This window comes from Diabrotica virgifera, chromosome 4 (genome assembly GCF_917563875.1).
Source record: "Diabrotica virgifera virgifera chromosome 4, PGI_DIABVI_V3a".
NCBI lineage: Eukaryota > Metazoa > Arthropoda > Insecta > Coleoptera > Chrysomelidae > Diabrotica > Diabrotica virgifera.
Genome location: NC_065446.1, coordinates 47,877,752 through 47,898,615, shown reverse-complemented (window position 1 = coordinate 47,898,615; position 20,864 = coordinate 47,877,752). Strand labels below are relative to the sequence as shown.

The following is a 20,864-nucleotide window of genomic DNA, read 5'->3' as shown; positions in this document are numbered from 1 at the left end:
ATAATTTGTTTACTATTTGTTTTTGATTAGATTCCACGATTGCTCTACGTTTGTATGGCATTCATCATAAGTCTCCTATATTTCGCGGTCTTAATTTAGTATTTGTTGATATTTTCCATCACCGTGACAACGTTAAATTATTGGCTAATATGAATTTAAAAAGGTGGAATACTTTAAATATCTTGGAATTAATGATGGAAACACAGTAATCAATGAAAGAATTCGCACAGAAAACAGAACCGATTGGAAATACAACAACTTCCTCAAAAATGAGACGCTTACTCAGAATACAAACTGAACATTTAGAGAGGAGCAATTATACCAGTAATCACATATAGCTCTGAAGTGATGTGTCTGGCACAGAAAGATGGAGAAATATTGAGGAGATTCTAGAAAGAAAAGTCATTCGGAGAATAGCAGACCCACTATACCTAGGTAATAATGAATTTAGAAAGCTAATGAACTACGAAGTAAAAGAACTTTTGAAAGGAGAAGACATCGTCAGATTTATCAAGGCACAGAGACTCAGATGGATGGGGCATATAGAAAGGAGAAATCCAGAAGCAGTTATCAAGAAAAGCACCAAATGGAAAAGAGTATCAGGCAGACCATGAAGAAACCAAAAACGAGATGGGAGCACCAATTAATTGCTGGCCTTAAGAAGATGACAAAAGGTGAAGACGGACAAAAACAGGAAAGAATGGAGAAATATTGAAGAAGACAAGCCACACAACCAATTTGTAAAACAAAATGTTAATGCGAACTGATTCCCCGCGATAAATGAATCAGAAGAGCCCAAAGAGGGCGGCAAGCACTCCGCTAGGAGTGCAGATGTCATGATGATGATGATGATGATGATGATATCTTCCATCTATACGATCATATTTTAGTTTATATGCCCTTATTATATTTTATTAAATATAAACTTACGTCCATAGAAATCGGCCCACTTACAAATTTGGTCATTTTTGATGTCTCGAATTTTCTAAACCTGTTGTCCGATTTAAGTGATTTTTTTAATATGTTATAGCCTTTTATGTTTAACAATACCGCTGTAATAATACTGTTGCTAAACAGGTTAATTTTCATTGTATACCGGGTGTACGAATCAAACTGTTTTTTTTTCTTAAAGTTCACATCACCCTGTGGAATATTCTAGCATTTATAAAATACTGAAATTAAAACCCAACTATAGCATCATGTTTTCTCAACATTCTGTTTTTTAATTCGCTTATGTTGGACCATAAAAAAGTTAGGTATTTTAAAAATTAGCCATGTTTTTCATCAATACAGGGTGTTCGGCAAACTTTCAGGGGTAATTCTGCATGAAAAAATAATGCTTTATAATCGTATGTCCGCAAATCTTCGTTTCCGAGATTGGGGGTGTTGAAATTTTTCTTACAAACTGACGATTTATTTATTGCTTTAAAACGGGTTGAGATATGCAAATGAAATTTGGTGGGTTTTAAGCCGTAGTTATTGCACATTTTTTGACATACAATTATTAAGTATTTTATATTCACCATTGGCGTGCATACGGGTAATATGATCGGTCATATCGGTCACCAAATTTCATTTGCATATCTCAACCGGTTTTAAAGCAATAAATAAATCGTCAGTTTGTAAGAAAAAGTTCAACATCCGGTACCACGGAAACGAAGCATATGCGGACATACAATTATAAAGCAAACTATCACTATTTTTTCATGCAGAATTACCCCTTTAAGTTTGTCGCACTTATTTAGAAACACCCTGTACTGGTGAAGAACGTGGCTAGATGTTAAAGTATCTAACTTTTTTATTATCCAACATAAGCAAATCAATCAAAAAACAGAATGTTAAGAAAACCTGAGGCTATAGTTGTGTTTTAATTTCAGTATTTTATAAATGCTAGAATATTCCATGGGTGATTTAAACTTTGAGAAAAAACACAGTTTGATTCGTTCACCCGGTACAGAATGAAAATTTACCTGTTTAGCAACAATATTATTATAACGATATTGTTAAAGAATAAGACTATAACATATTAAAAAAATAACTTAAATCGGGCAACGGGTTTAGGAATGTCGAGACATCAAAAATGACGAAATTTTTAAGTGGGCTGATTTCTATGTTTATTTTGTTTTATAAAATATATTGAAATTTTTAAGTCTTTAACGTATGAGTGCTGTGATTCTTTTGTATATTTTAAATTTTTTGTACATTAAATAATTTATTACGCAAATACAAAAACCTTGGTCTAAAAAGACAGATCACCTTTGGTCATTGAATTAAACATATTCCATTGAATCGGTATGTTTGTAACAGCATTTCATTGATCAGTTTGGTTCACCATTGTCTCCAAAATGGTAAAAAAAGTTAAATATAATAAAACAAGTTTGCAAACAACTATGGCATCAACATCCCACGTTAAGAATCTTGCCAGCCTGCTGCCATATACGGACACCGGTTAAGCTATAGCTTGAAAAAAAGCTGATAAAAATTGGATTTGCCTTCCAAATGAAATTTCTAATTTTAACTTCAGTGAAGAGCCGCAATACCCGTTGACAGGAAATATTGTACTGTTTTTACTTGCATGAAAGAGAAAACATTATGTAGAATTTATGGGTTAATTTTTATGCGAATTGATTATGGCTGATCGTTTTCATTAATATTAGTCCAGAGTAATAAGGATTTTCTCGGGCCACTCAAAGATCCAGGTAGCTGACTACTTTTTTAGTTATTGTAGACCTATAGGAAGAAAACCTACCTGTTTCCTGCCTAGAGTTCGCGTCCGTATTTTAATTATTACCAATTTAGTGCAAAAATCGTGATTTTTTCGATTTTTTACACTCTATTCAAAAGCTAAATAGTTGACATAAAATTACAAAATTCACTTTTTTAGAACATTGAAAAACCTTCAAAATGCCGATTTTTGAAAGTTAAAAAGTTAATTTGTTGCTACGCAAACTGCAAAATAAGTCAAAATCGTTATTTGTTAATACCTTTTACTAAAACTACCTTAGAACTTTAGTGTTTACCCAAAGTTGGGTATTGGCGTACTTAACAAACCTACAAAATTTGAGACCGATCCTTTAATTAGTTTAAGAGTTATTCTATTTGTTTATCCCAGAGACCTTTATTTTGCAATAAGAGAGAAAATAATGAAAATATGGCAATTCTGAGTATGCCAAATGAAAGTAGAAAAGTGATAGTATCAATAAAATGTATCAAAAAAGATAAAAAAAAATTAATATAGTCAAACATCCTAATATAACTTTAGAAATGTTGTCCGTAGAAACAATCTTTTTATATATTCGAAAAGATAGTATTTTAACACGAATTTTCAAATAAACAAATTTAGCCTGGGTTCATTTGGGACAAAGTTAGCCATATGTTTTTTTTAATTCACAGCTAATTTGTTTAAGGTAATAATTAAGGTATCTCATTAATGCCATTTTAAAGAATGGGATTTGTATTTTTTCTTAAAAAATTTGCAAAAACATTGTACCTTCACAGCACCCTCTACGATTTTTCAAAAATGTAGTTCAAACGATTACTAGGGGGAACCTACAAATCCACCGAGTTAAAATACCGAAAAAGCAATTTCAAACGAATATAATTTTCTGTATCTCCGGATCAACTCAATGGATTTTGATCTTTCTTTTTTAATTTGCATGTAATTTCTACGTACATTACAAATATGCAATTTGTTTATAAATTTATTAATTAATAAACAGTCTAATTTGTTTAAACAATTCTTGAAAAAATATATTTTTTGCAAAAATCTATTTTTTTAATCATAGTATCATTAATGATCATAGAAAAAGTTAAAGTACACTTTAATAAATAAATGATTTTTATTAGATAATTATGTATTGAAGATAATTTATTTATTAAAGTATACCTTAACTTTTTCTATGATTAATAACGATAGTATGATTAAAATCATGGATTTTTGGAAAAAAATATTTTTCAAAAATTGTTTAAACAAATTATGTAGCCTGTTTATTAATTAATAAATGTCTAGACAAATTGCATATTTGTAATGTACAGAAAAATTACATACAGATTAAAAAAAGAACGATAAAAATATATTCAGTAGATCCCGAGATATAGAAAATGATAGTATCATCCGGACAGTCATGTCCGGATGTTTGAGAGATGTGGTCTGAGAATGGACAGCAAAGTTAGAATTTATAAAACTCGCAACTGTTATAACCTATGGTATTGAATCTAGAGAAGATACCAAAAAGCAAAGGCATGCTACGAACAGCCGAGATGAAGACACTAAGAGCAATAGCAGGGAAGACAAGAAGGGATAGAATACGAAACAACACCATCAGGGAAGAATGTGGCGTGCAAGATGTAGTAAGATGGGGCAGGCAAAGACGAAGAGAATGGTTCAGTCATGTAAAAAATGGAGGAGCATAGACTACCAAGAATTGCGCTAGAAGGAAAACCAGCTGGCATGCGTTCACCGGGGAGACCGCCAAAAAGATGGAGAGATAGCTACCGCCAAAAAGATGGTCAGTCTACCTCTCAAGAAATACTTTAACGTCGGAATTAACAGATCGACAGATCTACAACAAGTATAAGAAGAAGAAGAAGACAAATACATACGAATATTTAAGGTCTGTTTTACGTGTACTAAATAAAATGAATTATCATCCCTATAAAATTTATAATGCCCAGGACATCAATGAGGATGATCCAGATCTTCGAATGCAGTTTTGCGAAATAATGAAAGATGTAATCTAAATCCACGCTTGATTCGCTAAATCCTTTTTTCTGATGAAGCAACCTTCTTCTTACAAGGAACAGTAAATCTGCAAAACTGCAGATATTGGTTCTTCCCCCCAAAATTTCCAGATTTTACACCACTTGATTTTTTCCTATAGGGTTATTTAAAATCAAAAGTTTACATAGATCGACCACAAAAATGACAAGATTTAAAAAATATTATTAGCTTGGAAATTTGGAATTGATCCATAACGTTCAAGAAAATTGAATAGTTAATTTAAGCCAAAAATAAATTTTAATTAGTCAAATAAACATTTTTTTCTGTTTTCTATAAGCAGAAAATTGTATTACATACATAATAACAAATTACATACATAATTCAAAAATGAAATATTTTTGTGACTATAGTTTATAAATAATTATGTTAATGCTTATATTACTGAATCCTGCTTATATTTGAACGAAGGATCCTGAGAGGAATATTCGGTGGCATCTGTGAAAATGGTGTTTGAAGGAGATACTACTACGAGGTATACCACATATATAAACATATATTTGGTGGTAAAGACGTAGTATCTCTTATAAGAATAGGAAGACTAAGATGGGCACGACATCTAGCAAGATCACAGCAGAACAACCCTCCTAGAAGAATCCTTATGTCACAACCTGTGGAAAGTAGAAATAGGGGTAGGCCAAAACTCAGATGGAAGGATGGTGTGGATGAGGATGGGAGAAAAATAGGCGCAGCAAACTGGCAACGGTTGGCAATGGATAGGACTGACTGGCGTAATAGACTTGGTAAGGTCGAGGCTCTTTCATAGGGCTGTAGCACCATTGGTGATGATGATATATTACTGAATAGAGAATTGAATTACCCTTTCAAGTGAGCTAGCACACGACCCCTCATAGCACATTCTCATTAAAAAATCATCGATTACGTCATCATGTCTAGATGGATAACGTCACGCCAAAAAATCGTAATTTAAAATAAAAATCGACCTATTTCGGAATTTGTCTCCAACATCGGCCATTCTTGAAAAAGTAAGTCTGTTTCATAATTTTGCTCTCACTATATACTTAAACTATTGCAAAGTAATACACGGAATGAGAGAGCATTAAGTTATAGCAGGACACATTTTTCAACTTTGCAAGACAAAATGATGTGGAAAAAAATTATTTACGGAAAACAAATAGCTGCGGTAGTAAAATTTCAACATGTGTAAATACAGTAAAACACTCATTATATTCAGGTACGGTTTGAGGTACCCATTTGTTTGATATATGTAGTAAAAATAGTCATGACATATACTTAATCTATTTTGGATTCATAATTACAATAATCAGCATATAAAGTAGTAATGAGCGAGACTTCAATTTTTAGGTGAATTGTTATATCTTTTATTACCTATAATATATATTATTATAACAAAATATCCCTAGAATAGGGACGGCCAATCGACATTTGAAATTAATAAAAGGCCAACGTCGTAGTATAAAATTCAATAGAATCTACGGCTTGGTCTGAAATAATCTGCCGCCTAATTTAAAAAGGTTTAGAAAAGTTAATCTGTTCTTATAATATATAAATATCTAGGATAAGGAAAAATTGAGTATGATTTTCTAACCTTTTACCTTTATTGAGAAAAAGAGAGAGGCTGGTTATACTTATTTTAGGCAAGAACACTGATGATGCTCTCATTAGAGCCAAAACGTTCTGTATTGTATTTGTAGACCTTTTTTGGGGCTTTTTAAAAATAAATGTACCTTTTACGCAGAAGATTTTACTTCAAATTTTTGTAATTAACGGTATACAGCCAGTTACAGGAAATTCTTCGTTGTGGATAGTTTTTTTCTCTCCTGTTAAAAACTTTGTCAAATATGCGTTATCACTTTTGCCGTTTTGTTTTAAGCGGCAGTTTCACATAGTAGTTCACTGTTATCACAGCGACTGCTAGGTAGGCGTGGTTTGACTGTCACCTTTTTTTCGTTGTGAATCTTACAACTTCGATCGCAGTAGATTGGTACAAGAATTACTGCGATAACTAGAAATAATTCTAGTTTTGCTATCGCAGTAACTTATTTATAAAATAAAAATGGCGAAATCTGTAAAACACATTACGTTCTCGGACGAAAAAAATGTTTTTATTAATTTAAGAGAAAGGATGGAATTACAAAAATGCTGAAAAGGTGGGTATATAGTATATATTATAGATGAAGAAACCAGAAACTATAAAAAGAAGATAGCATCCATAAGAGCAACGTATCTACTAGAAAAAAAGAAAATGCATGATAGCCAACCAACAGGAATGAGCACAGATGATATTTACTGTCCAACAGTGCCATGGTTTTAATGATTCTGTTAATAAATGATTTTCCATATCAAAGCGAGGTCTGTTTAACGGTATTTTCATCCAATATATTTTTTACTGTATATTCTTTCGCCACCGAGGGTACTTTTTTTCCATAATATTTTTTGCTTCAATACTAATAAATAAATAGTTACACCATCTACAACTTTTTTTTATTCGACGCCTTCTTTAAAAACTGACCGCTTAAAGCGGCAGTTTCACATAGCAGTTTACTGTTATCGCAGCGGCTTTTAGCGGTGGGGATATATCTACTGCGATGGGTTTTACTGCTACCTACTGATTCACTACCCCTCTTTGTCCAAATGAAACAGTCAGTTTTCAAAGATGGCGTCGAATAAAAAAAAGTTGTAGATGGCGTAACTATTTATTTAATAGTATTGAAGAAAAAAATATTATGGAAAAAAAGTACCCTCGGTGGCGAAAGAATGTACATTTACCTAACATTTACCTAACCTAACTGTACCGGGTGTCCCAATAAGAATGGCTCTCGGCCATATCTCAGGAACCGTTTATAGTAGAGCTTTGAAATAAAAAATTTTATAACAAAAGTTGCCTCAGGAAAAGCCTGGAAATTATTTTCATAATTGTGGGTCCACCGCTAGAGGGCGTAATTGAATATCAAAAATAAAAAAATCTAAATTTTACAAAATTTTCCTAATGAAGGGGCACTGGAAATCCGATTATTGTATTCTTTATCAAATTCTGCGCATATTTGATTTAACAAGTTTAACTCTACCTTTGCAAATAAGAGGTGGGGGTGAGTGGGAACCTTGTTATGAAAAAATGGCTGTAAGTCCGGTTCTGCTAAATCAAATTTTCAAAACTGGGTCTTGTAGAAGACAGATCTTTATCTTCAATGTAAGCGTGATAATTTTGAACCATCCTAATAAGTAATAAGCCAGCTGGGAGGCGTTATTTAATTTTTTTCAGAAATCTAGTTTTCTTTGGAAAATATTAAATACAAGTATGCATTTTTAATCATACTTTATAAAATTAGATTAAATTAGCAATAGAATAGCGAAAACCGCATGTCGATACCTTTTTTCTATCTCAAGATATCTCGAGAAACGTGTAAATTTTATACATAACTGTTACTATCACCGGTAAACTAAGTTAATGAAAAGTAGTGTGCTGTGGAAAAAAACAAAATAACATTTTCCAGATGTCAACGTATAAAAATATAATTAATTAAAACAACAATATAAAGAAAAACAATACTATTAAAATTAAATATAACACAGAACAAAAAGAACTACTTAGTGACGACCTAAATATTCAAATTGTTGCCCATCATACACTACTCTAGAATACATTATCCAGAGAATACTAAACGCCATTCAAAGCATATCGAGAGCAGAAATTGAGACTGCTGTTCAATCTACTCTTGAAAGAGTAAATGTTTGCAACGAAAATGATGCGCAAAAATTTGAACGTTTATGTCATCACTAAATAGTTGTTTTTATTTCTTTGTAATAGGGCTTTTCAACGCTTCTCATTTGTTTCGAGCCTCTGTCATATGCCGTATAATCCGTGTATAATATTAATATACGAGATATGAACGAGGCTCGAAACAAATGAGAAGCGCTGAAAAGACCTAATATACGTTGACAGCTGGAAAATGTTTCTTTGTTGTTTCCATAGCACACTACTTTTAATGAATTATTTCGTTTACCGGTGACAGTAACAGTTATGTTTTTAAATTTACACGTTTTGTAAGATATCTCGAGATAGAAAAAAGGTATTAACATGCGGTTTTCGCTATTCTGTTGCTAATTTTGTCTAATTTTGTAATATGGTATTAAAAATGCATGTTTGTATTTAATATTTTCCAAGGAACACTAGATTTCTGAAAAAAATTAAATAAAGCCTTCTAGCTGGCATATTACTCAGTAAGTTGGTTCGAAATCATAACTTTTACATTGACGAAAAAGATCTGTCTTCAACAAGACCAAGTTTGCAAAATTCGATTAAGCAGAACCGGACTCACAGCCAGTTTTTCATAACAAGGTTCCCACTCACCCCCACCTCTTATTTCCAAAGGTAGACCTAAACTTGTCAAATCAAATATGCTTAGAATTTTATGAAGAATACGACGATCGAAATTCCAGTGCCCCTTCATTAGGAAAATTTTGTAAAATTTAGATTTTTTAATTTTTGATATTCAATTACGCCCTCTAGCGGTGGTCCCACAATTATGAAAATAATGTCCAGGTTTTTCCTGAGGCAACTTTTGTTATAAAATTTTTTATTTCAAAGCTCTACTATAAACGGTTGCTGAGATATGGCCGAGAGCCATTCTTATTGGGACACCCGGTACAAATTCAATTGAAATTAAACGACCGCATGAATTTTCATTTTATTATGTTACTAGAAATACATAAAAAATCAACTACCTATTTGTTTCCGCCATTTTTAATCTTCACGATAATCCTTTAGTAGAAACAACCGGCCCTGTTTATATTTGTACACAAACACATACTCAAATTGACGACTGAAGGTCATCAGGTGGCATTCCTTAAGACTATCCAACAACGTAAGGCGCCTGCTGCCTCTTCTTGATGGCGTTTAAGAAATAATAATCTTTTCTTTATAATTAGAGTTACTTCCTTCGACTTGTTGGAGATGTTGCTAAGGATTCGTTCTTTTTTGTACATTCCTGTGTAACAACGCTTAACCTCAGCACAAAACTTGTGCGAGAGCTAGATACAAGAAGGCAGTGATTACTTTGAGTCTGTGTATGTGTGTTTGTTTGTTTTTCATTAATATGTAAAAAGAGGAACTTCAAAAGACTAGGTTAGAAGTAGCACCAGCTAAATCAGGCAAAAAATCAAAACTAAGTGTCATATCTTTAAACATGCTACAATAACGGAGAAGCCTACTACGACATCAAGAAGAATGAATAGAGAAGATTATAGAAGAAAACAGAAACTTAAGATCTATTAAGTCCCACTTAGGAAGAAATAAAATCATACAGATGGAAAATAAACAAGGTGTAATAGAAAAAAAGCAGAACCCAAATATGTAAGATAACAAAGGAATATTATAGTGACCTTTACAGCTCTAAAAACAGTCCACTTGATACCACTCAACAAAACTTAAAAAAAAATAATGAATGTAAACTCTGAAATATTACCTCCCATAACCAAAGAAGAAATAGAAAAGCAATTGGAGATATGAAAAGACATGAGGCTCTGGGTGACGATGAAATTCTAATTGGAATGTTAAAAGAAGAAGGGGAAAAGATAAAAGACTACCTAAAGCTACTTTTCAATAAATGTTTGAAGGACTAATACCGCAAGAGTGGAACACATTCTTTCTGATACATAAGAAAGGAAATAGATCAAAATTAGCTAACTGTAGACCCATATCTCTCTTGTCACAAATTTATAAGAATAGTCTAATAAATACGAATACTTATAAATACTAATAGTCCAGGGCGCATCTGTTTTAAGATGGATGTTGAGAGGTGCTTAGAAATAACTCATATAATAATAATCGAGTTATCCTCGCACTCAAAAAGGCCCCGAACATTGTTTAAATAATCAAAATGTCAAAAAATTCGATTTTTTTCTTCGTTTTTGATTATAAATTTAAAAGTATTCATTTCCGAGAAAAGTTGCACTTACATAAAAGTTGCGTAATTAAATTTCCTACAAGATAGGATTGGTTAAAAATTTTAAAAATTGTCATCCTTGTTGCAAAACAGCAATAATTGTAAATGAAACATAAAAAAAAACAAGTATTTGCATTTTACTTTTTTCAACCATTTATGCTTCACTTAGGACCTTCAAATTTCACCCAGAAAAACTTTATGATATAACAAAACAATACTGTAAATTTCATTAAGATCGGTTTAATAGATTTTGTAAAATAATTTTGCAATCCAGTTTTCGCAAAAAAATGCAATTTTTCAAAATTTTACAGGACTGAAAATAAAGCAGATAGCAAGTTGAAGAACAAACACTCTTTTTTTCATATTATAGAAGAACACTCTACCTTTCATTTGCAATTTGCAAAATTAAAATCGGTTAATTAGCACGGGGCGTCGGCCATTTTTTTAAATAAACATTATTTTTTGGTGCTATGCGCAGGACAGCGGATACGTTTGCTCTGATTGGACATTCCAATGACCTGTCAAAAATTATCGAGTATTGCGGCTGTTGACAAACAAATGTGTTGTTGTTAATAATTGTTAAGTTGGTGTTTTAGTTTTTATTTTACAAAATTAATTTTTTTTCCAAAAAATTGTTGTACTTTAATTTTCGTTTTTTTTTAAATTTGTTTAAACAAATATTGTTTAAACAATTGCATATGTTTAAAAATAATAAACTTAAGTTAAAATATATAAACAACGAAAGTTTTTGCTAAAGTAAGTACTATTTCAAAGGACAGAGTACTAGTCCTGTCGCCAGGGGGGGTACAACGGCCTCGTTAATTCAGATGGACTTACTCAAGTTTTTTTTATGTATTTTGACCCGTAGAACACGAATTTTTTGGGTAACAGTTGATCCGGATGTCGATAAGATTGTTATAGACCAAGAACTTGAGGAATCAAATAACAGCGATTTTTGGCAAAACAAAACAATATTTTGTATTTTTTGGGCCATTTTAAGTAAAAAATATTTCTACAAGTTTTTTCGTAGGATGCACAGTTTTTAAGATAAACGCGGTTGAACTTTAAAAAAATCGAAAAATTGCAATTTTTGAACCCGAATAACTTTTGATTAAAAAATAAAATAGCAAGTCTGCTTACCGCATTTGAAAGTTTAAGTCAAATTATATCGGTTTTGATTATTTGCATTGGTAAAAATTTGTTTTTTTATTGTTTAACAAAGCTATAAACACGTAGGGTTTCCCGTGCTTTTACATGCGTTTTAACGCATGTAACGTAGAAATAGACTTGATTGCACTAGTACCTATTCTACCTACTCGTTCGATTTTAAATGAGAAATCATAGAAACATCACTCACGCACTAGTTGTTTGTAGCTTTGTTTAACAATAACACAATAAATTTTTAGCAATGCAAATAATCAAAACCGACATAATTTGACTTGAACTTTCAAAGGCGCTAAGCAGAATTGCTATTTTATTTTTTAATCAAAAGTTATTCGGGTTTAAAAATTGCAGTTTTTCGATTTTTTGAAAGTTCAACCGCGTTTATCTCGAAAACTGTGCATCCTACTAAAAAACTTGTAGAAATATTTTTTGCTTAAAATGACCCAAAAAATACAAAATATTGTTTTGTTTTGCCAAAAATCGCTGTTATTTGATTCCTCAAGTTCTTGGTCTATAACAATCTTATCGACATCCGGATCAACTGTTACCCAAAAAATTCGTGTTCTACGGGTCAAAATACATAAAAAAAACTTGGGTAAGTCCATCTGAATTAACGAGGCCGTTGTACCCCCCCTGGCGACAGGACTATACCTACGTGTTTTTATTTTGCAATAAACAAATTTATTTATTTATATCGAAATGTACTAAAAATTAAAATTTATCAATACGTTATTGTGATTGTACGTTATTGTGATTTTCGCTTCGAGTTACATCGGTTAAAAAAATGATAAAAATCGCTTCACTAGAGCCAAGATAATGCATTTTTTTTATTTTTCCATTTTGAAAGCTGGATTTCATTTTTTTTCTCAGCTCAATAATTAGTATTTTTTACTGATTCGAAATATGTTTATTAATTTTTTTAATGTGTTTGTGATTTTTAAACATTATATTGTACGTAGAAGAGCTTCAAATGACAAACATTTTGGCGCAAGAAAATTTACCTATTGTTTATACTTTTGTTGTAAATGGCGCTCAACTTTGAAAGTCTGTATCTCGGAAACTACTGAACATAAATTAATTTTTTTTAAGAAGCCTTTTTAAAGACCTTTCCAATGAGCTTTTATAAATTTAATTTGATTGCGTAATTTAAGAGATATTTTATTTGTTTATTTGCAAAAAAATTAATGTTTATTTAAAAAAATTCCTTTCAGTCCTGCAGAATTTTGAAGAATTGCATTTTTGTCGAAGGCTGGATTGCAAAATTTTTTTGCAACCCAAATTACACGGCACAAAGTAGTGGGTCGGCCGCTAGACACAAGAACGCCAACCATTTGAGCAGGCAGGGTTTAGAATGGGGTAGTTGCATCGTCTAACCGTTGCAAAATTGCTAGAAATCAAAGATAGAGGTCCCTACTACACGTATACGTGTTATGAATGGACTTTTAATAAATCACATTAATAAAAAAGAAATCTCTAGAAATTCCATAGAACTAAAATGAATTGGTACAAAATTCTTAGCCAAAATTTATAGTAACGGACTAAAACGACATTTCAACTCTTAAATGGTATTAATGTAATATCAATAACTATTAATCGTTTCAATACCTTTTCTAATTACTGATGTATGTTAAGCAACACGGATGAGCACATGAGTATTTTTCAGTGACAGTTTCAACGAAGGAATTTGGGGTCGAGGTTGTATACCAATTAAATAAAACTGACATTGTAATAAAACCTTGTCCATTTCTTCGTCTGAAAAGGACCACAGGTGCTATAAGTAGTCATCTCGAATTACAGAAAGAAATTTGTTTCATTTGAATATATATTGAATTTTATTTAAACGTTGACGAGGACTAATTGTTTTTTCTTGCTTGGTCGTATTTTTACGGATGAGAATACAAGTTTGTTTTTAATTGAAATATAGTTATGACGGGTTAAATGAATGAATAATTTTGTGGTAGTGAGCTGATAATAAAAATGGTTATATTTTCTTGCATAACTAGTTACGGAGATGTTGAAGAAGAAGTACGACAGCAAAGCTTAAAAGCAAGTAAAGCGGCGGGATATCTTACTGACACAATCTGGAAGAACAAACACGTAAGATAAGACACAAAAGCAAGAATCTATAAAGCAGCAATTAGACCTATATTGACATACACGACGGAGACAAGACCTGACACATCTAAAACGAGACAACTACTAGAAACAACAGGGATGAAACTTCGACGAATATCAGGGAAAAGTCTGTTGGAAGGAAGGGAAGCGAAAATATAAGACGAGCATGCAATGTAGAAGACATAAATGGATGGGTGACAAAACGGAAACAGGAGTGGAACGAACATATTAGTAGAATGGCAGAGGATAGGATAGTAAGAATAGCACGAGATAAGTCACCAAATAGACGAAGAAGTAATGGCAGATCAAGAAAAAGATGGTACGATAATTTAAAAAATTTAGGAGGCTAATATTGAAGAAGAAGCAGGCTTTAAAGCCTACATACAACAAGGAAGAAAGAAGAAGATTTTTTTTGCTACTAAACTTATACGTACCTCATTTGTATGGTTATGATCAGAGACTGGAATGCATGCAAAATGCATTTTTTGCATATCTGGCATATTTTGCATAAATTTCATATTTTTACAAGAAATTGAATATACAGGGTGTTTCATTAAGAATTGTCCATATCGTACCTGGAGAAACCTTAGCACAAAATACGACGATTTAACCCAAAACGCTTAAATAAAATATTCTTTAAAAAAAACAGTAAAATCCTGTATAAAAGGTACATTTAAAAACCCTCAAAAGGGCCACATCAAAATCACATAACTAGTTTTCGACTGGTTTACCAGTCATCATCAGTGCTTACGTGCAATGTACATGCTAACCACCAAGATAGTATTTAACAAAAATATGTGGGTCAAAGCCCAGTAAAAGAAGTCCGTCAAGGAAACATTGATTTAAAAAGCTACATTAAGTATGGATGTTTAAAATATTTAGCTAATCTGCCCCAGGTAACATCTGAGCTGTAGATTTGACTTGTTTACATGTTGAAAGTATGACGGCAAACACTGATGATGACTGGTAAACCAGTCGAAAACTAGTTATGTGATTTTGATGTGGCCCTTTTGAGGGTTTTTAAATATACCTTTTATACAGGATTTTACTGTTTTTTGTATTACATGGTATACAGCCAACCACAGGAAAACTTTTTCCTTGTGAAAATATTCTTTCTTACCGAGATACAGAGCGTTTTATTGCAAATGTTCTAAAATGATTTTAGCCCATTGTTAAAGAACCTTTTAATATTTTTTGTTCAAACTTAACACACAGTTTACACATGCTAGGATACTTTAATCAGTGTTAAAAGATAGTTTTTCGCTGTTACCAGAGGCATGCTGTAGGGATATATACTTCCTTTTTGCCCCCTTCCCCCTTACAATCTACGCCACTGTCGTAATAATCATTTCAGCATGTTTCTTTGATTCTTGTTTCTTTGATTTCTTGTAACTTTTTACGTAAATATCATCCTTTTGTCTTAATGCGATAGAGTAAGTATCAAATAATATCTAATTTTGTCAAAGGTAGAGTTACATATATATCTATTACTAAATGAAAAATATTTTTGAAGAGTTCAAAATGTTCGAATGAATTTATTCGAATATACAGTTTACCAAATATAGCTGAAAGTGTGAAAACGCGTGACGTGATGCGCATTCTTCAAACGACGGACCTCGCACTCGCACTGGCGGTCCAGACCGTTTGTATGTGCGTTCTCACTTCATTGTTAGCGTAGGCAATGGGAATTTCACACTTTCAGCTACATTTGGTGAACTGTATTATGAGATACTCGTGTTTTGTCTAGAAGCTATGCTAATCTAAATTTTTGATTTCAGGTGAGAGCGGGCCTCCTCGCTGAAGAGATGAGCGTGTCATGCGCGCCGGTCTGTGCACGGTGAGCGCCCCTTTGGCCGCGTGCAGCCCGGCAGCAGCGCTCCCGCCATCAGCTCGTTTCCTGGCGCTCCATCTGCTGCACCAACAGACCCTCTACTTCATAGTGCAGGCCAAGTCAAGGGTAAGAGAACTCTACCAACAGACATGCAGACATTTCGCCCTACAGGGAATGCAAGATACCGACCTCTTTGGATTAGCTTTGATTTGTGGTAAGTTGGTGATATTTTTTGTTTATTTCTTAAGGATGATCTTTAAATTTGAGCTGTATAATGTTTGCATATCCCATTTTGCGTTCTAATGAATATTTCAGAACCAATAAGGTCACCTCGTACACACATTATCTTTTTTTTATGTATTTCGACCCGTAGAACACGAATTTTTTGGGTAACAGTTGATCCGGATCTCGATAAGATTGTTATAAACAAAGAACTTGCAGAATTACATAATAGCGATTTTTCGCCAAACAAAATATTTTTTTTTTATTTTTTGGGTCATTCTACGGAAAAAATATTATTACGTAGTTTTTTCGTAAGTTTTTTGGTAAGTTTTTTGGTAGGATGCATAGTTTTCGAGATAAATACGGTTGAACTTTCAAAAAATCGAAAAAGTGCAATTTTTGGACCCGAATAACTTTTGATTAAAAAATAAAATAGCAATTCTGCTTACCGCATTTGAAAGTTCAAGTCAAATTATACCGGTTTTGATTATTTGCATTCCTAAAATTTAAATTTTTTATTGTTAAACAAAGCTATAAACAAATAGTGTTTGAGCGTTTTGACGAGGACCCAATGCATGCGTTTTACTGCATACTCCGTAGAAATAGCCCGTTTACAGGCGCTTTTACTTGTTCCTACTCGTTCGGTTTTAAATGAGAGAAAAAAATTAATTTTTAGCAATGCAAATAATCACAATCGGTATAATTTGACTGAACTTTCAAATGCTGCAAGCAGAATTGCTATTTTATTTTTTAGTCAAAAGTTATTCGGGTTCAAAAATTGCAATTTTTCGATTTTTTAAAAGTTCAACCGCGCCGCGTTTATCTTGAAAACTATGTCTGTCAACGATGCACTGAATTAAATTTAACTTTCAAATAATACAATCGTCAAGGTACATTTAATACAAAAAGTCGTTTTTATATTCTAAATATTGTGGTTGACCATTATCGATTTAACACAGTTTTCAGTCCTAATGCCGGATTAAAATGGTATATAAAAAGCATCCTTAGATCTTCTCAGCTGGTGCTGGTGCATCTCCCAAAACATTCGTTAAATTAAAGATTAAAGTCACGATCTTAAAAGAAGTTTAAATTTTTTCTTTGTGTACTGATTTATGATGCTGTTAAGAGAATAAGAGAACAATAGCTGCGTAAAGAATTGTTACAAATACTTGTAACAAGGAATATCAAAATACGGAATCTAAAATCAAGCTCAAAGTAACTTTGTTCTTTATTAACAAAAATGTTGGTTTCCGAGTCATGAGTAGGTAGTATTTACCAAAAACTACACGACATACACTGCGCTCCAAAATTAACGCATAATTTTAAAATTCTTATTTTGAGTTGTAATGAAAACATTTTTGTTTGTTCTTTTCTGCTTATGGTTGTTTTAGAACATATTAAATAAATTTTTGTTTTTTACAAAAATTGTATTGAAATTAACAATATATCATCATAAACCTAAACATCTAACAACTGATCTAAACAAACTAACATTATAATTATATGACAGAATTGAAATTTTTCAAGTTCAAGAAAGTACTTATACCGAGTACTAGTATCGAGTATTGCCTCCTCTGGCATTTATTCCAGCTTGACAATGATCTCTCATACTGAGAATTACCGTTCTAATTTCTTCTTGATCAATTCGATCCCAAATTTCAAGTAATCGCAAAAACAGTTCATCTAATGTGTTTGGTGCATTAGGTAGTTCTCGTAGTCGTCTGCTATGATGTCCCAAACATGTTCTATTAGGTTGAGGTCAGGACTTCTCGCAGGCCAATCCATGGCAGGAATTCCAACCTAATGACCATATTGCTGCACAATTCTTGCCATGTGTGGTCTGGCATTATCTTGCATAAACATGAAATTATCCCCAATAAATGGTGCAAATGGCGCGACATGCTCTTCTAAAATAATGTCTGTTATATACCTCTGCGATGTAAGCCGCCCGCGATCTATTCTAACTTATTCCGTACGAGCCTCCCAATTAATCCCACCCCACACCATTACCGAGCCGCCGCTATACTGTACAGTCCCTACGGTGTTAATTACACTGTGCGTAGCGTTCCCCAGACCTTCTGTATACTCGATTTCTCCTGTCATCAGAAAAAAGGCAGTACCTAGATTCATCGGTGAACAATATTCTTCCCTAATCGTCATTATTCCAATCAACATGTTCTCGAGCAAAATGCAATCTTTGCCTTCTATGGTCTATGGTCAATGATGGGCCAGTTGGTGCCCTTCCAGGGCGTAGGTCGTTTTCGACAAGTCTTCTTCTAATCGTATTTTGGATGATTCTAAAGTTATAACGATCCAAAAATTCATTTTGTAGAGAAGTACTGCCAACAAACCTTTGTCTCGGTAAACGAAGTATCAAAAACCGGTCTTGATTAGGAGTTATAACCCTTCTACGGCCATGACAGAGTCTTCTCGAGTTACTTCCAGTAACAGAAAAACGTGTTAACACTCTCGAAATGGTTGACTGAATGACGTTAAAACGTTCAGCGAGTTCGACTTGAGTGTATCCTTCTTCGCAAAGAGTAACGATTCTAATACAGTCACTTTCTGACAAATTTCGATTTTCTTGCTGCTGGTGGTTCATTTCAAAGGAAAAAACACTCAATAAACTTGAAAAACACCTTTAAACGTTTAGAACAACGTATTTCAACCCAACTAAATTCGAAATAAAATGATGCACGTTTTTAATTAAAACTAGGATGTTTTTAATTTTTTTGCAAAAAATGATAAAAACAGCATTTTTTACCGTTCTTTCGATAAATTTTACAATATACCGTGGGTAACAATAATATATTATGTATCACAAAAATCGAAACATTAAAATTATTTGATTTACCACGGTTTTTAAAATTATGCGTTAATTTTGGAGCGCAGTGTAGTTTCAAACGTTATGAATCACTCAAAATGTTCACTAATATTACAATTTTAATATCGTGTATTTCCACCATATACCTCTATACATGTATAAGCCTGGGTTCGAGATCTAATACTGCTAACAAGTCGATCAACCATTTCCTGTGACATATTCTCCCATTCTTCTCTACAGTCAATTGTAAGTGCATGATGGGTTTTAGTCTAGGATTCCTTCGGACATGACAGCTCTGGAGATCAAATTCCATCCCTATGCAATGGGGTTCATGTCTGGAGACATCGCAGGGTACTCCAAACGGCGATTACCTTCTGTCTCAAGATAGTACCGCTTGTAGAACCGCTTGGGTCCTATGTAAGCAGGCGTTATTATCCATAAATACAAAATTTTTATCCACAGCTTCGCGCCATAATCTCACATGAGGATCTAAAATTCGTGTGATGTAAAATCGGTCATAATTAGAGCTAATGTCACCTTTGAAAATTTTCAACTTAATGAACTACACTGAAACCAGACTTCAGTGTGTGTTGTATTATATATTTCCATCCATATTGGTTTTCGTATCTTCTTCTTCTTCTTTTATTCGTCTTATTTCATTCTTCTGACTTTAAAACGTCATATTCGGAAAAGAAATCCCGTTCCTGTGGCACTGGGAGAATTAAGGATTGCATCAGGTAGACGTAGAGAATGGAATACAATTCGTCAAGCATTTATTCAAGATTTAATTCAGAGTATTCCAAGACGGTTACAAGCGTGGTCAAAGTTCGAGGAGGGAATACTCACACTCACTATTAATTTTATTAGTTTTTAAACAAAACATTGGAATATGACGCCATTAAGTAGATAATGCTTAGTTTCAAGCTATTTTTGGTTTCCATTGCCAAAAATTTCAATGTCCAATTTTTTAATTATTCCCTTACCCCCTCCATGGATGTGGTAAGAGAGCCTACCTTTGGATCCAAGTGTTGTAAGTTCGAATCCCAGCGGGGTAGGACATTTTTCTTTATTAAAAATTAATAAATAAAAATAATTTATATCCTTGTGGGATCGGTACTCACCGGAGGGACCGCAGACGTTCGGATATAATTAGCGTTTCTTTGAAAAGGCCATGAAGTCGACTTTACTAAGTAATAAGACATTTACTTAGTAAGCACACGCACTACACTATAATCTGATGCCAATGACAATAGTTGTCGAGGCATTTATTCTAAATTAAAAAAAAATATGTGTACTTTATACGCACGTAAGAAGTTATACTTCTATTTATGATTTCAACGAAATCAATATATTTTAAACAGTTTATTTATATTTTTATTTAAATATTAAATTAATTTTAATACTTACTACTTTCCAAAAATTTTTATTAAAACAATACCAAAAATTAAAAAAGTAAAAGAATAAAACACACACAAAAACATTGAAAAATGCCACAAAGAAATGATGTCTGAACAATATTTGTTGAAAAAAATTTTAACTAAATACGTATTTTCTGAAAAAAAATATATAATAATATACTTTTCAATCATAAAATGTATAAAAAAAAAATAAAAAAATAAAAACTTGCATTGGGGATCGAACCCGCCTATTATAGAGCTGTTAGATTGGAAATCCAAGCGCTTTACCATTTAGCCACCTAGACATATTAGTCATGTAAGAAGATACACCAACTGAACGTTTACACCATAAACTTTTTGACAGTTGCTTATTACTTATAATGAATTTAATCAAATTAGTTTGATTTTTGTGGAATTAAAATATTAAAATTCAACAAAACATAGAGTAAGAAAACAGTATATTAGATGAAGATTGGTAGAAATTTTGTTCATAATCAAATTATGTAAATTAAAGCATCACCTACTATTAGGTAAGTACATTATTTTAACATTTTCCAAATAGGTATGTAGATATTTTTTTATTACAATACTGAAACATTTACAATTA

General features: G+C 32.5%; 1 protein-coding gene across 1 annotated transcript in view; it reads left to right on the top strand.

The window, feature by feature from the left end:
• Positions 1-20,864, top strand: part of LOC114333031 (protein expanded) — a 197,575-nt gene that overhangs the window by 121,637 nt on the left and 55,074 nt on the right. Inside the window, exon 2 of the mRNA XM_050649110.1 lies at positions 15,762-16,028. Coding sequence (XP_050505067.1) covers positions 15,800-16,028 — 229 coding nt within the window. The 5' untranslated portion in view covers positions 15,762-15,799. The remainder of the gene's footprint in view (positions 1-15,761; positions 16,029-20,864) is intronic.